A 14,760-nucleotide genomic window follows, 5' to 3' on the forward strand; every position below is an offset into this window, starting at 1 on the left:
CACACTTCTACAGGAGAAAAAGTTTGCTACTGCTCTTGCTCTTCCTTTATATGTGGCTGTTGCTTCAATATCAACACAGCTGGTTAGAAGGGGAAGAGTCAGGATTTTTAAAGCAACACCTAATTCTGGGGTATACAGTTACAGTGTCTGGTGCATGATCACAACAGCATTTAACAAATAATATAGGAGGCGATTCCAATATGGGGAGATCAGATTATTTGGCTACGACAAGATTTATACAAAACATACAATTTACAAATATACAGATATTTAGCAAGTAAACTACACTGCATTTGTTTGACTGATTAACAGTTTTATTTCATGCATTCACAATAACTGTCAGTGTATGAAAAGATGTTACCAAAAAGGGGAAAAAAATGATAAGCACAGTTTTCAGTCATTTATTTTTCTGAAACAAGATTATGCAGCTATAAACATGCAGCTAGAACTGCCATCCATGCTGTAACATATGCTAGAAAGCTGTATTAAGAACCACAAATGATCTTTTACATCTAAACAGTGATTGCACATTTCTTTTAATGACTCATTAAGTAATTCCTTTGCTAGTTCAAATCACAGCCACAGTAACCTTTAAAACTTATCAGAAATAGCTGGACTATCACCACAAATTTCACAGCAAAGCATTAAGCTTTTTTCTTCTACTTTGAAAGTAAAGATGAAGACAACTCATTTGAATCTTAATGTCATAAGAAGCATTATACTAATTGCACTTAGTACAGTGTGTTATGGAATTTTAATCAAAATTGTTGGTATGCCTTTCAGCATGCATCTTAAACTTCTTCAGCCAAAAAGTATACACAAAAACCTCCTAAAATGCAGGCAAAGAAATGGCTATGCATAAAATTTATTATTTACATCACACAGACTCCTACACCAAGTTAATAATTGGAATTACCACAGCCATTCATAATCTACTTTGTATGCTTGAAACTTTGTTGAAAATACATATATATGAACAGAGATAAAGGGTAACAGCATCTTAGTAAAGATTAAATTAACTTCTGTGCATTTCAGTTTCACAAGAGACTGACATTACAAGAGTGATTGCACTGTCAAGCAAAAGAGCAATGGAACAACAATAGGACCACATAAGAAAGGTCCTGAAATCTTCCACCACTTTTACTTAAAGGTCTGAAGTTAGTTTGGCCTGCAGCAATGTGATGAACTCTCTTGCCTGCTCAGATGCTGATCACCAGCATTCATAGTGTTCAAGTTTAAATTCAGTGGGAAGACATTTTTCTTTCCACTGCTCTGAAATCTGAGGTATCAGCAGACCAGCAACCACATTCAACAAAAACAGTACCCCTCTGACTGGTATAACCTGCTACAAATGCAACTAATGACTGACAAAAATGTAGCTGACTGGTGATAGGCTTGGTCTTTCTGCTTATAAATGTCTGTTTGAATTATTTGTTTTAATGACAAAAATTCCTTATGTTTAGAGACTCCTACAAAAGCTCTGCTGTCTTCAGACTGAACTAGGATTTCACCCTATGTTTAAATATTACATCAATCAGCTGGGTACAGAAATGGACCTGGCCCATAGTGGTCAAGATGTCAGGCATATGTTACTAACAATTATCACAGTCCATAGATCTCCTTCTACAAGGTAATATATTTAATTTTCAGGGTTTTGTGGTAATGACTACTTCAATGAAGAATTAAAAATATTTCTATTAATTTTGTTGTGTACGTCAGTCCTATAATCATCCTGTTCAGATTTTTTTCTTTACTTATTTTGCATCTCTGCAAGAAGCATGTTTGAAATACACCTAGATCAATCTTGAATTAAGATATATCCCTGATCAGGAATTATCAGCTTATTACTTCTTCAGATGGTATCTAAAATTATTAAAATATATTAGCATTCAAAAGAGAATTTTCTTGGTTTCAAAATCATATTGTGCTATACCAGCTATTTCAAGTAGAAGGATTTGTTAGAAAAGTGACAACTTGCCAAGAAAGTCTCAGTTCTCAAGACAGTCAAATCTGTTTCAGTAATTGTGACTGTTTGGGATATGTGTTTCATGATCCCCTAGAGTCAAGTTCTCACACTGAAGAATCAAGACAAAGATGAAAATATGATTTTGCATAAATCAAGCACTTTGGAGAACAGATTATCAAAACGTGTCAGACTTGGAAAGTTCACTGAATAGTTATATAACTAGATTGAGTTAATCTTTTTCCCATCAAAAAGCTGCCCCATTACATTCACACCAAAACTACATGATACTGTTATATAAAAAAAGCAACAACTCTTGTTTTTTAGGTTTTTTCTAAAGCCAAGAGAACAGTTTTCCAAGAAGACAAATTGTTTTCCAACATAGTTGGAACATGTTTTTCCCCTTCATTCCCAATAGCTCTAGGCCACCTTCTCTCAAATATTGCAACTTTAAATAAAAGAATATGCAGAAGTGATTTATGGCTAAGCTCAATATCTGAAGTCACCACAGAAGTATTACTTTGTATTTTTGTTTTAAACTAGTCTCCCTGTCAAGTCTAAGGCAGTTATTTAGTTTCCTCGTGCTCTTCACTTGATCATTTATGATACCAAAGGCACAGAACACTTTCCTAGTGAAAATGTCATGAAGTACATTCCCCTGATTTCATCTGATTTTCAATGACAACATTTCTTCATTTCTCATCTTCTTATGATACCCAACAGTTACCAGCATGAAGAATTTCCTGAGAACATGAGGTCTGCCATAATACATGATTCTTAATTTCATACACATAACATGGTATTGCACTCCCAGTATGCAGAATGTCCAGACTCAACTTTGGACTCCTAATCTAAATAAACTGAATATTTACACTGAGTAACTCTAGATGGTAATTTCACTAACAATGTAAGTTAAATGTCTGAATGACTGATACATTCTTCTTTTAAAAACTCAGAGCTTAGAAATCTGTGTCCAACCCATAATATATACTGATTACACTTAGAGAAGAAAATTACTAGGTGTCTTGCATTTATAAATCTTCCTCATTCAGCAAAATTAATTTTTAAACCTACTGAATTCTATTTTCTATACCACTTTCAAGTGAGGTGCCTATTTATTTACTATAGTATAAATGAAGAAAATATGTATTTCCAGAATGTTCAAATGCTCTGCACCTTGGAAAGTACTAGAAATTAACTAACTGGGACCAAGGCTCTTCTCGCTGGGGCAGAGCAATAGGACAAGAGGCAATGGGCAGAAACTGATGCACAGGAGGTTCCACCTAAGTATGACTTGTGCTGATGACTGAACACTGGAACAGATTCCCAGAGAGGTCTTGGAGTCTCATGTCTGGAGATATTTAAGGATCCTGTTCCATGTGCTCCACGATGAGACTGCCTGAGCAAAAAGGTTGGACCAGATGATCCACCCTTCCAAACTGACACATTCTGGGATTCTGTGATTTCCTCCCCATTTTGTAAGGCCCAGTAAAGCTATTTCTTCTACTGTCACCCTGCTTTGGGATGAGATGGATAGGAATGGATTTCCAATGATTAATCACAGACCAAATCAAAGGAATGGCACTGAAATACACTCTGCTCTTCTATATACGAAGGCAAATGTCCATACAGAAACTAATTCTGTTTTTAGCAGAGACTGGGAAGTTTGCACTGCAGTTAACTGAGACCTTAAAATTAGCATGGCAGGGGAAAAACCCACCGTGGATTTCAGTTTACCTTTTGCTTTATTTTTCCTGCAAAGCATCTGTATTTTCAGTTCTTCCCCAGCAGCAGCACTGCTGCTATCTTCAGGCCTATCCTTTAAAAGAAACAAACGTTTCAATTACTGTAATGATATCTGTTAGTTTTTTTAATAAGAAGAAATATATTCATAAGTGTTGTTAACTAGGAAAGTTGAACTCCACTTACCTTAGGTACCTCAAATGGAACAACCTGACCATTTTTCTCAAATATACCAGCAAGTAAAATTAGTGTCTTCTCACGAGGAACAATATTTTCTTCTTGAATTTTAGTCCAAATAGCTTCAGCCTTTCCCCAGTCCTTGTTGCTTTCTGAAACAAGATTAAAATCTTCAGATAAAAGCACATTTAGAATACACATCCATATCTAAGGTGATTCAAAATTATGTCTTTGGACAATAATCCATCAATTAATAATGTACATCAGTTAATCATGTACTTCTGCTTCATACAATCATCAATTTGAAGATTTAAAATATTTTAATACATTGAGGATGCCAGAAAAAAACCCCAAGGATTGTACGGATTTTCAGATAAATCAGAGAAATCAGCTCAAAGGTAGTGCAGAAGTGATCATCCCAACTCATCAGTTCTATTGTTCTACACTGGTAATTTAAATCTATATATGCATCGCTGTATACCTAACTGCAAATAAAGAGAAAGCTGGACTTCATGAACGAAAACAGTTAACTACCATTTAACTACCTACAGCATGTGCTTTCCTGTTGCCTTTACATTTTCTAGCTTTGCAGACACCAACTGTGAAGTATTTATGATTCTCAGTCACTACTGATTTACACCCTGGTAAAAATGAGCTCTCTAAAGCAGGAACACTCTTCTCAATAAACTGCCTTGGCATTTCATTCAAATCAGGTTTTGCTCTCCTGCTATACATACAAATCTTTTACATTTTTCGCCGACTCTTCCAGACTCAGTCGCTCCTCACAAGTGCACAGCAAAGGGCAGAAGGTGACATTTGAAAGCTACAGCAATGGAGTACTGGAGAATGATCAAATCCTGGATCAGGCTGTTCAGAAAGGCTCTTTGATCTCCATTGGTGGAGGCACCCAAACCTTTACTAAACAAGACTTTGATGCGATCTGACTTCGGAGCTATCTTAACTCCAGGAAATGGCCTAGGCCTAAACTCCTGAGGTTTTCTCCAGTATAAATTATTCTGTGATAATCAAATCCCTGTTTTCAGCATTTTTTATTATTGCTTGGACTAGAAGGTGGGGTTCTTTTTATATGTTTAAAATAGATCTGAAGTTATGGTTTTGATACACAATGACAGTCCTGCTGTAGTTGTGCATGGGGCAGCTTTGATAGGTAATCTAAAATGGTTGAAAGCAGGATTATGCATGGCTTTTGTCTTTCATGGTGACAGAAACCCACAAATGTTTTTCCACTTCTTTGAATAGACAGAATTGGTTCTGTCTTCTGAAAGAAGACTGAAGATTTTGCATGACAGAATTTGATGAATTGTATCTTCTTAGATTCTCTTCCTAGCAGGCACACTGTCAGACTTAGTCACTGCCAGAGGTGAACAGGATGAGTGGAGAAATAGGAAGGTTCTCTCCCTGTTGAGACAAGATTGATTTTCAGGCCTATTTGATTTTTGATGGTGAACCAGTATGTGTAAAGCCAGACTTAGGTAACGCTACAGTTTTTTTTTTTTGAAGCTTTCCAAGGCTTCAGGAAATGAAAAGCAGCAAAATTCTCACAGGGTCTCTGGTCACATTTTTTTGTGCAAGTACTCATGTCTTCTCCTGCAGTAGCTAAATGCAGTAGGGAAGAGGCCTGCATCAATAGTCCTACCCAACCAAAAACATACATAGAGAACAGCCTAAAATTATTCAAAATTCAAAAGCAAGTTTTCCAGACATATCAAACACCTGTAATGGCTCAATAATATATAGATATATGTACATACATTACCGAAGTACACAGAAATCCCTACAATGCTTTATGTCCCAATTTACTCTGTAGTGCTCCATATCCAGTTGCAACACAGTTTTTTCAATACCTTAAAACAAATCTCCAAAATTTTAATCTTTTATAATACAGTATAATACACTGAATAACAAAACCAACATAGACTGAAAAACACAAGAGGAATGAAAACCTCATAGACACATCCTCCACTAAGAGGATGTGTCTATGCTTCATTTCTGCAGCACAGAAATGAAGTTTCAGTTTTCAAAACTGTTTCATGACTATAAAGGATGCTAAAGTTAGGTTGTGGCTTGGGAAGAATAAGTATATTTTAAAAATATATGCACCTTGAAGAACCAGATCCTATTACAGGAGACTCTTCATTTTTACAGTTATGAAGATAACAGATGAACAGGCTTTCTTCTCTAAGCACATTGAAAGCCAAAACAGAATTAACTTTCAAATATTATAACTACCAACAACAACTGCATGTCTTACCATCGGCAACCTTGCTCTAACAGGAACACCATTCTTAGCCGGATTCTACTCAAAAGACCAAATTATTGAAAGCCTAAACACATCTTATATAAAGGGATTGTAAAACTTGTACTACATAAGTCTATATATTTCATCCATCCATCCACACATGCTATACTAAGTGTTCAGGTCTGCAGATGAAAAAAACCCAAACCCCTGACATCTCCTCCCCCACAAGATGCCTCAGAAATAGTAGGCAGACTAATTGTGTATCACAATATAGCTTCTCTCCAGGGTTATGTCCCCTCTCCACCACAAAGGAAACCAGATTACAAACATGGATAAGATCTCAAGCTCACTTACCACACAGTTTGAGCAGGTGGTAGTACATCTCATCTCTATCGCATTCAAACAGATTTCGAGTTGATTCTACCAACTGTTCCAAAGTTTCCATCTTCAAAAAGAAGGAAGAGCTCAGTTATACCTCAGCCAAACAATTATTTTTCTATATATGTGTCTATACATGCTGTGTGCATTCAGCTAAAATAGTATTTCTGTTTAAGTGTACACCAGCATTAAGTTCACCTCACCAGCCTGTCACATGTCCTTTCACAAACATAAAAATCAAGTGAGAAAATACTTCAAAACAATTTTTCTTGGAATAAAATGACAGTTCCATAGAACACATCATACAAGTCATACCTGGTTATTTAATATACACTTCTGTGCAAACCACTTCAATCTTCCAGAGTGTGCTCTCAAGCCAGGAGTCTGTAAAATATTTCCACAAGAAATACATTACTGCACATAGAACATTCTAAGGGAAAATAAACATAATACAGGTATTCATAATGAAACTTCATAGCTATTGTTTGTTTTTTGAAATCTAAATGAAACTACAAGCTCACAAATAATCATGTTAAGTTGCATTTATGAGACATTAAAATTGCAGTCATCTTATTCAAGACAGTCTCCTTTTTGGTTGAACACTGCTGAGAGAGTTCATTTAAAATATACTTCAGATGCACTGAAACATATTAAATAACTTCTATCATCACATTAATAGGGTATTATTGCTGCTACCTATAGTAATCCTTTGTACTACTCCTGGTAAAGAATTACACCAGATATTTCCAAACTGTCTTCACAATGAAACACTTGTTTTCAGCACCACTGCAACTTAGCAGCTAGAGAACCACGTTTCTGAACTGCACCATCATCATTGGGTGATGCCAACATACTGTACAGATGCCAGCTATAGGAACTGCAGGGCAAATCCTACTCCAGAACAGAAGGCTCAAGATTGACTCTTAAAGCTAAGACACTTAAGGCTTGCCCTTATGCCACAGTTCTTTGTTTTACTGACTTCTCCAGGTTATGAGCCTTTGCTTATTCATTCCTTTGTTGTTTCAAGCAGACTGCAGCTACATGGTAACTACACATGCTCAAAGGAAAGGTTTCAATCCTTGAAACACCATCTGGGGTAGAAAGCCACATTGTGCCTTCCCAGCACCATATGCTATAATCAAAACAGCAGTTCCTCAACTTAAGTAAATTCTTAAATAATGATAGGAAAAGTCAAATTTTTTGAAGAGACATGTCATACATTCTACCTACTTATGTCCAACATATCTAAAAAAGGTTACAGTAAAATGTGTGCAAAGCATCCATAATTTTTACCTCTTGGCTTTCCCTCCCATAGATACTTGGATTTCCTGGCTTTATACTACCTTGTCTTAGCACAAATATAATTTACAGAGTGAACTCTGTTTTTTATTTCAAATGTCCAGATTCACATTAAGTTTAAAGTAATTCCAAGGAAATGTCTGTTCACCCCTACAGATAAACATGTGTTTTGACTCTTGAAGGCTTTTAGGTTTTAATATTGTAAGAAATCTCTACAGTTTAAATGTGAAGTGGAAGTTAAAAATTTGAATGCCAGTTTGCACAAAAGAGGCAGTCTGAACAAAATGCTGTGAGAAATATTAAGTTTCAGTTGCAAAACAGTGGAAACAACTACTATTGGAAATGTGAATTTACCGTCTCTCTTTTAAACACATAATTTCCTTTTCCCATATTCCCTAAGTGCAGAATTACTACCCTTGCCTCTTTGTGAAATAATTCAGCATACTCCAGAGAACCAGCATGCAAAATTTCAGTGAAAACTCTAAAATTTTGCTAAATATATAGCAAACAGTGTTCTGCAGAGTAAATGTTGAGCCACATAATCCTACCAATTACCCAACCATTCTATGAAGTCAATGTAAGGTTTTGCTAAAAACAGGATGCTAATCCCACAACTCCTCAACATGGAGCATCTCTGGGTGTTCAGCTATACTGTTTAGCTGTACTCAGCCCAGAAGGTTACAGAAAAATTGTGTCTCCCCACATATTCAAAGTGGTATACATAAACACAGCTTTTCAGGTACATGCTTTTTTTCCAATTAGTTGTTTGTTTGGGTTTTTTCCTCTCCCCACAGTTATTTATACTTACAGGTACCTGTTCAGTGTTTTTTAAGAGCTACCAAGCAGTTTCACATAAAATATGCTGAAAACTAAGTCAAGAATTAACATCTTACACAACAGGCTCTTGATACGCAACAGGCTCTTGAAAATGAAAAAGAAAGAAGTATGTTGCCTGCATTTGTAGCTAATCCTCTTTGGGACATGGTAAAATTCAAATGCTGAATTCACTTACAACTTCCAATATCACTGCTGATCTGAATGCCAATGAACTCAACAGCTCGAAAGCTACAAACTTTTTATAGTAAATCCTTTCCTGTTCAGAAATGATTGATGTGTCTGTCACTACAAGGACAGCTGAGTTATACAACAGATATCCTTGTGTTTCATTTTGAAATTGAGAAGTGTTTTCACATACTGCAGGTCTCAATCATCAAAAGAACATCTAGGTCAGATTAACTAAATCTCCAGGGCTTGCCTGATAGTCCATATTTGTAGCTTATCCCTTACAATCTTAGGGAATTTTAAACATTGCGTTTAGCAGCAAGCAGTGTTTCTACGATACAGCAGACTAAAATAAAGAATAACAGAATGCAGGGAATAAAGAAAAAATAAGTAAAAAACTATAATTACTCTTCCAAATTGCCATTTACAATTTTGATCTTGCTTGTTTCAATGGACTAAATTTAAAAAATAAATCTATATCAAGTCTTAGTGGTTTCTTTGTTTTGTTGGGTTTTTTTGAGAGTCTCACGCAATTCATCCAGCATATAAACCAAACACAGATTTCTGGCTTTTACATTCTTTTGAAATAGAAAACAGTTGTACTGTACCAAATCAAACCTTGTTATCCTTTCTGTAACAGTAACAACAGGAGAATATAAAATGTCAGGAAACACAGCAATGCTTTCCCTTCAGTACTCTTCCCCTCTCCAACTACCCGAGGTTCAGTGGATCACACTGGTTGTAGTAAGTTATTTCTCTTCCATGAGCTGTTCTGGTTGTCCCTAAAACCCCTTAAGATTTATCACATTCAGAAGATCTTTTGGCAATGGGTTGCCTCCAACACCTTCTGCAGAGAACAACCGAAGTACTACCATTTTTGATTGCTTTCAGCACAACTTCTACTAGCTTGGATTTTGTATTAGAAGACAATATACAATCGATTTTTCTTTAATATCTCAGTTTCATACTAATTTAATGATTAGTATATAAAATAATTCCCTGACTCTTCTCTAGGCTAAGCAGAATTCAGCTACTTCATCATATCTCCTACAGAAATCAGCCCAGAGTTTTGATCAAAACTCACATGTGACGTGATTCTTGGGGTGTCTACACAGGGCCAGGAGGGGGACTCGATGATGCTGATGGGCCCCTTCCATCTCAGCATATTCTGTGGTTCTATGACAATTACACTTATTCTACACTTATACCCACACCAATTTACTCACTGATTCTGCACCTTCACACACAGGAAGGAACACTAACCAGAAAGGGATAAATATGCTGCATCTTTGGAAGAATTCTTGTCAAGCAGCAATAAAAATCATTCAACAGTCCTAACACACTGAAAGCATTTGATTTGTTCTCCTCCTTCTGAGAACCAGTCACTTCAGGTGATTGAAGGGGTCCAATCAGAAAAAATTTCTATAGTAAGTTTTATTTGAGCTAATTTCTACCTATTACAGCTGAAAGAAAACAGATTGTCTGGAAAAACAGTGACCTGTCAGACAGGAATCCATGAGATATTTTTCCAGATTTTAAAATAACGATAGAAATATTCAAATTCTGTTTACATTAGTATTCTGTAACTGCTACAGCCAATAGAGTCATACTGGTTTTTTACTTTCAAAAAAGCTTTTCTAACAAAAAAGTTTAAAAAATTACAAAAGACATATGAAAATATTTATTTACTCTCCTCCACTTGCCTAAACCAACCTTTTTCTCTTTAAACACAAAACTTACAGAGAAAAACCACAAAAGACAACATACAGACCAGAAGCCCTGAGTCCTTTTCAAAAAGATGACTTTCGGCAAACTAAGAGTTGAGAACTGCCCCAAAACAGTGCCACTTTTGCTGGCTTAGGTTGCAGAACTGTATAAAAACCAGCAGCATTTTTCATTTGGCATATATGTGACATGAGATGGAGAGCTTCTGCTTTAACCTTGCAACACTGCATGTTCACAAATGACTACTGAGCCTGTTTGGAAAAATAATTCTTACATATAGCAGTCAACTTATTCTAGCCTTTCATAACTGCACTGTGAATAACACATCAATTCTAACTATTCAAGTTTAACCCCAACCACCTTACCTAGTTTACATTTACTTCAAAATTTCTGCATTTCGTTGGCAAAAAGTTCAGTCTTTTCTTAGGGAAACAGTTCTACTATAATCACTAATTCAAACATATTGGAAAGAAACAGGCAAATTTTATAAAAGCCATCCATGTTGCACTTCCTGATGGTATTCTTTGGAAGGACAGATCCATCCATTCCTCTCTTTGCAGCTGAAAAATTCAGTAATAGCAGGAGACAGCTAATGCTGCTAAAGGAAGAAGAACATTTCATGAAGAGTTACATCAGCAGCAATAACACACTTATGCTACCAGTAGCAGAACCAGCTACTGAGATTGAGATGCCAAAGCAATGTCTTGCAGGAAAATGCTTTACTCCTCCAAGCAGACAGCCTTGGGCAGACAGCTATAAGAACTGATGTGTGTCATTCCTAACAGCTCCCTCCAACATAAGCACCATGGAAAACAGAACACTTGATGGGAAGTTCTTAATTTAAAGACAGATTTTTCCCTGATTCCACAAAAATGTCTATGAAAATCTCACTAATTCCATACAGCTTTAATGAAGCCTGGGATATTTCTGCATGGGAGGTTATTTGAACAAAGCTGTTTACAACATAAACAATGGATGTTTTCCTTGAATCTTCCTCTAGGTTAAAACTTGTAGCAGAAGTCCTCACTTCTACTAAGCAGTAGGTGCACCTCTTAATCAGGAAGTCAGAAGAACATATATAAAATTACTGTACCTTATGTAGCCATCCTAGTCTAGGTACTGACTGAGATGGTTAAAACTATTTTACACTTCTACTATTTTTTCTCCTGCTAAACACTCCTTTACTTTCAAATAACAGTGCATTAGATTTTCAAAAATACCAATTAACATATTTATATTATTTTTAAAAATAATCTTACATCTTGAGTTCATATGTATGCAGGTACACCACTTTGCTGTATTTCTCCCACTATAGTCATAGCAAAGTCCAAGTGAAGTATCATTGTTGAATATACAAGAAAAAACCCCTATTTTGATTATTGGCTCTGACCTTTTATGCAATGGTCCAGAAGCTCACAAAAGATCCAGCTTTAGAGACTGAGTGATCTAAAAATAACATGTGCATCAAAAAGCATCCTTCCTGTTGCAATCATATCAACTGCCCAATAAAACATATTAGTGCTCTTCTAGCTCAGATTTTATTTAAGTCATTGTACTACCAGGATGTCATTACAGCTACAGCTGTTTATGGCTGGCAATGGAAGCAATACTTTTTCTACAAGTTCATTTTCCACTTTGAAAGAAGTTTAATTCTCAATGATATAAAGAATGGCTTCTTTGGTGATGGCACAGAAAGATACTCTCAATCACTTTACTCTTTCTAAACAGAAGAAGATCTTGCAAACTCTGTCTCAAAAAAAAGTAATTTCTTTTCTTCTTTATGAGCAATTTTGTCCAGAAATAAACATGACTAAACAAAACACAACCCCTATAAGAAGGAATTCTTTTAAGAGAAACTCATTTAAAATATGTGGACTCTTGTTCAACTTTTTGGGCAAGAGATAACTGTATGTAAGCTTGAAAACAATTATATCTGTACCTTCAATATGTCTACTTTTCATGTTTGATAATGAGGGCAAGTACTCTAATGCAGTATTGGAATACTGAAACTTATGAGCTGCTCCACTGCAAGTCGTGCCTTCAAAGCCTACGCAGCTAAAGCGTATTTGATGTTTTATTTGCAGTACCAGTTAGTTAATGAAAGGCAAAGGGACACATGCCTACATATCTATCCTCACTAACTATTCTCCTGAGACTGGTGAGAATTCAAGCTAATGCTCTCCTTTCTGCCTATCCTACAATCACACAGGTAGCAACCAGTCAACTTCTACTAAGTCAATTTTAATGTAAAAAGCAGCAGTAGTTCACATTAAGAAAATACAAAGTTTACAGTCTCCACTGGGAAAGTTTGTACTGTTGGTTTATGGCTTTTTTCTTCCTACATATGTATTTGCTTCAAAGCTTCTGTCAGTTTCACAGTTCACTGACTTTACCAATGCAAGTATCTGTTGAGTAAATACTCATGATTTTATTTATTTTACTTAAAAGAGCAGTACACTCTGCTTTATGTTAGGCAAACATGGAGAAAAATGTCAGGCAACTTGATTATTTTCCAAAAATACTAAAATAAAAGTAGGATAGAGTTCTACAACTTTATAATTCCTCAATACAACTGAAACTGATGTACATTTCATCACTATTGGAATATTCTACGTTTACCAGTAAGTTTTCCAAGATAAATTATGCAGTGAAATATTATTACAAAAACATCAGTAGACATTCCCAACAAAAATCACACTGGAAGAAAAGGTGACACAAAAAATACACAAAAACTCTGCTTAAAACAAACTCCTCAAGGTATCCTAGACTCAAAACAGAACAAAAATTTGCTCTTGGCCTTGTAATGTGGTCTTACAGTGTATGATGAATAAAAAAAAAGGCATTATAAACCTCTTCCTTCTAACACAAAGTCCCTGAAGCTAAGAAAAGATGCACAGATCTTGCTATAATCCCACATTCTGAACACATTACTGCCTTCCTTTTGGGAAGGAATTTTTTCAGTAGTCATCTCCTTTACCAAATTTACTTATTTGAAATAGATCCCTTCCCTGTAAGAAAGGAATACTCAAGAACTTCTAAATAACGTTCACTGAACTAGTAAGCCACCCTTTTTAAATTAACCTACATACATTGATGCTTGGAAAGAAAATCCAAGTTCACTACTAACTAACTGCATCAGAGTCCAGTTTCAAAAGAAGTAATGATTTTACTGGGCTATTAGGACCCAATAGCAATAATTTAAAAAATTAATCTTTTCTTGTAATTATAGGGCTTGCATGTTTAAAAGCTCTTCCCCCTCTGTATCAATTGTATACAGTTAGTCTAATAAAAGCTATTACACCCCCTACAAATTATTCTTAAATCTCAGACCACCATTATCTAATACAACCTTGTTCACAAACATTTAAATTTTGTTTTAATCACCTCCACTCTTTTCTCAACAGGACCAAAATTAAGTCTTTGTAAATAAATTCAGAGACTAGATATAACCATCACTAAATTGCACATAACTGATGCACCCCCCTCACTCCCCCAACCCTGCTGTCACAAATCAAGAAAGCATCTTCTCCTGGTAGTTCATCTCCAGCATAAAATCAGCAGGATGCAATTTTATGATGCAGACTCTTAAAAAAAGCAATCTGGATGAAAGAAGGTTGTAATCTCTCAATATCATGTAGAAATATGCTCATTGTTTTTATGGCAGATTAAATCCAATGGCAACTGGTATCTTGAGGTCTGCCGACAATGAATGTCACAATTCTTTGCTTAAATCTATTTACCTTTTAAATTAACTTGACATCTGTTGATAGATATATTCCTGTACACTGAAGTCACCCAAACCAATTCTTTCCTCAGGTCCCAGACTGCAGCAGCAAATGCCTTTTCTTACATTTCTCCACAATGGAACACATTTCATAAAGCTATTTAACAACCATCTGATCCTGAATTCTTCATACTAATGTCTCGAGATACGTGGGATACAGCATAATAAATTTAACTATTAAATATAAACAACATACGTAGTATGAGAGTAGATGAAGATAGCATCACACTTGATTAATATCTGGTTAAAAGAATTCTGAAGCCATGCTCTATCCAAGGCTATTTTCAAAGAAGGCTCCTCCAGTGGAAACAAAATACACAGGTTGAACTTCTCCCAAAACACTCTGCCACACAGTTCTGAGATCTTTCTCTGTATTCCAATCTTCTTTGCCTTCATTTCCAGCAAAACCAAAACTACAGCAGGACAGAT

General features: G+C 35.7%; 1 protein-coding gene across 1 annotated transcript in view; it reads right to left on the reverse strand.

Moving 5' to 3' along the window:
* LRPPRC (leucine rich pentatricopeptide repeat containing) overlaps positions 1 to 14,760 on the reverse strand; it is a 76,836-nt gene that overhangs the window by 18,879 nt on the left and 43,197 nt on the right. Inside the window, exons 25-28 of the mRNA XM_005416190.2 lie at positions 6,837 to 6,905; positions 6,498 to 6,588; positions 3,893 to 4,035; positions 3,701 to 3,782 (exon numbers count right to left, since the gene is read on the reverse strand). Of these exons, the coding sequence (XP_005416247.1) occupies positions 3,701 to 3,782; positions 3,893 to 4,035; positions 6,498 to 6,588; positions 6,837 to 6,905 (385 nt within the window). The remainder of the gene's footprint in view (positions 1 to 3,700; positions 3,783 to 3,892; positions 4,036 to 6,497; positions 6,589 to 6,836; positions 6,906 to 14,760) is intronic.

The sequence above is a fragment of the Geospiza fortis genome, unplaced genomic scaffold, assembly GCF_000277835.1.
Source record: "Geospiza fortis unplaced genomic scaffold, GeoFor_1.0 scaffold41, whole genome shotgun sequence".
In the NCBI taxonomy this organism is placed as follows: domain Eukaryota; kingdom Metazoa; phylum Chordata; class Aves; order Passeriformes; family Thraupidae; genus Geospiza; species Geospiza fortis.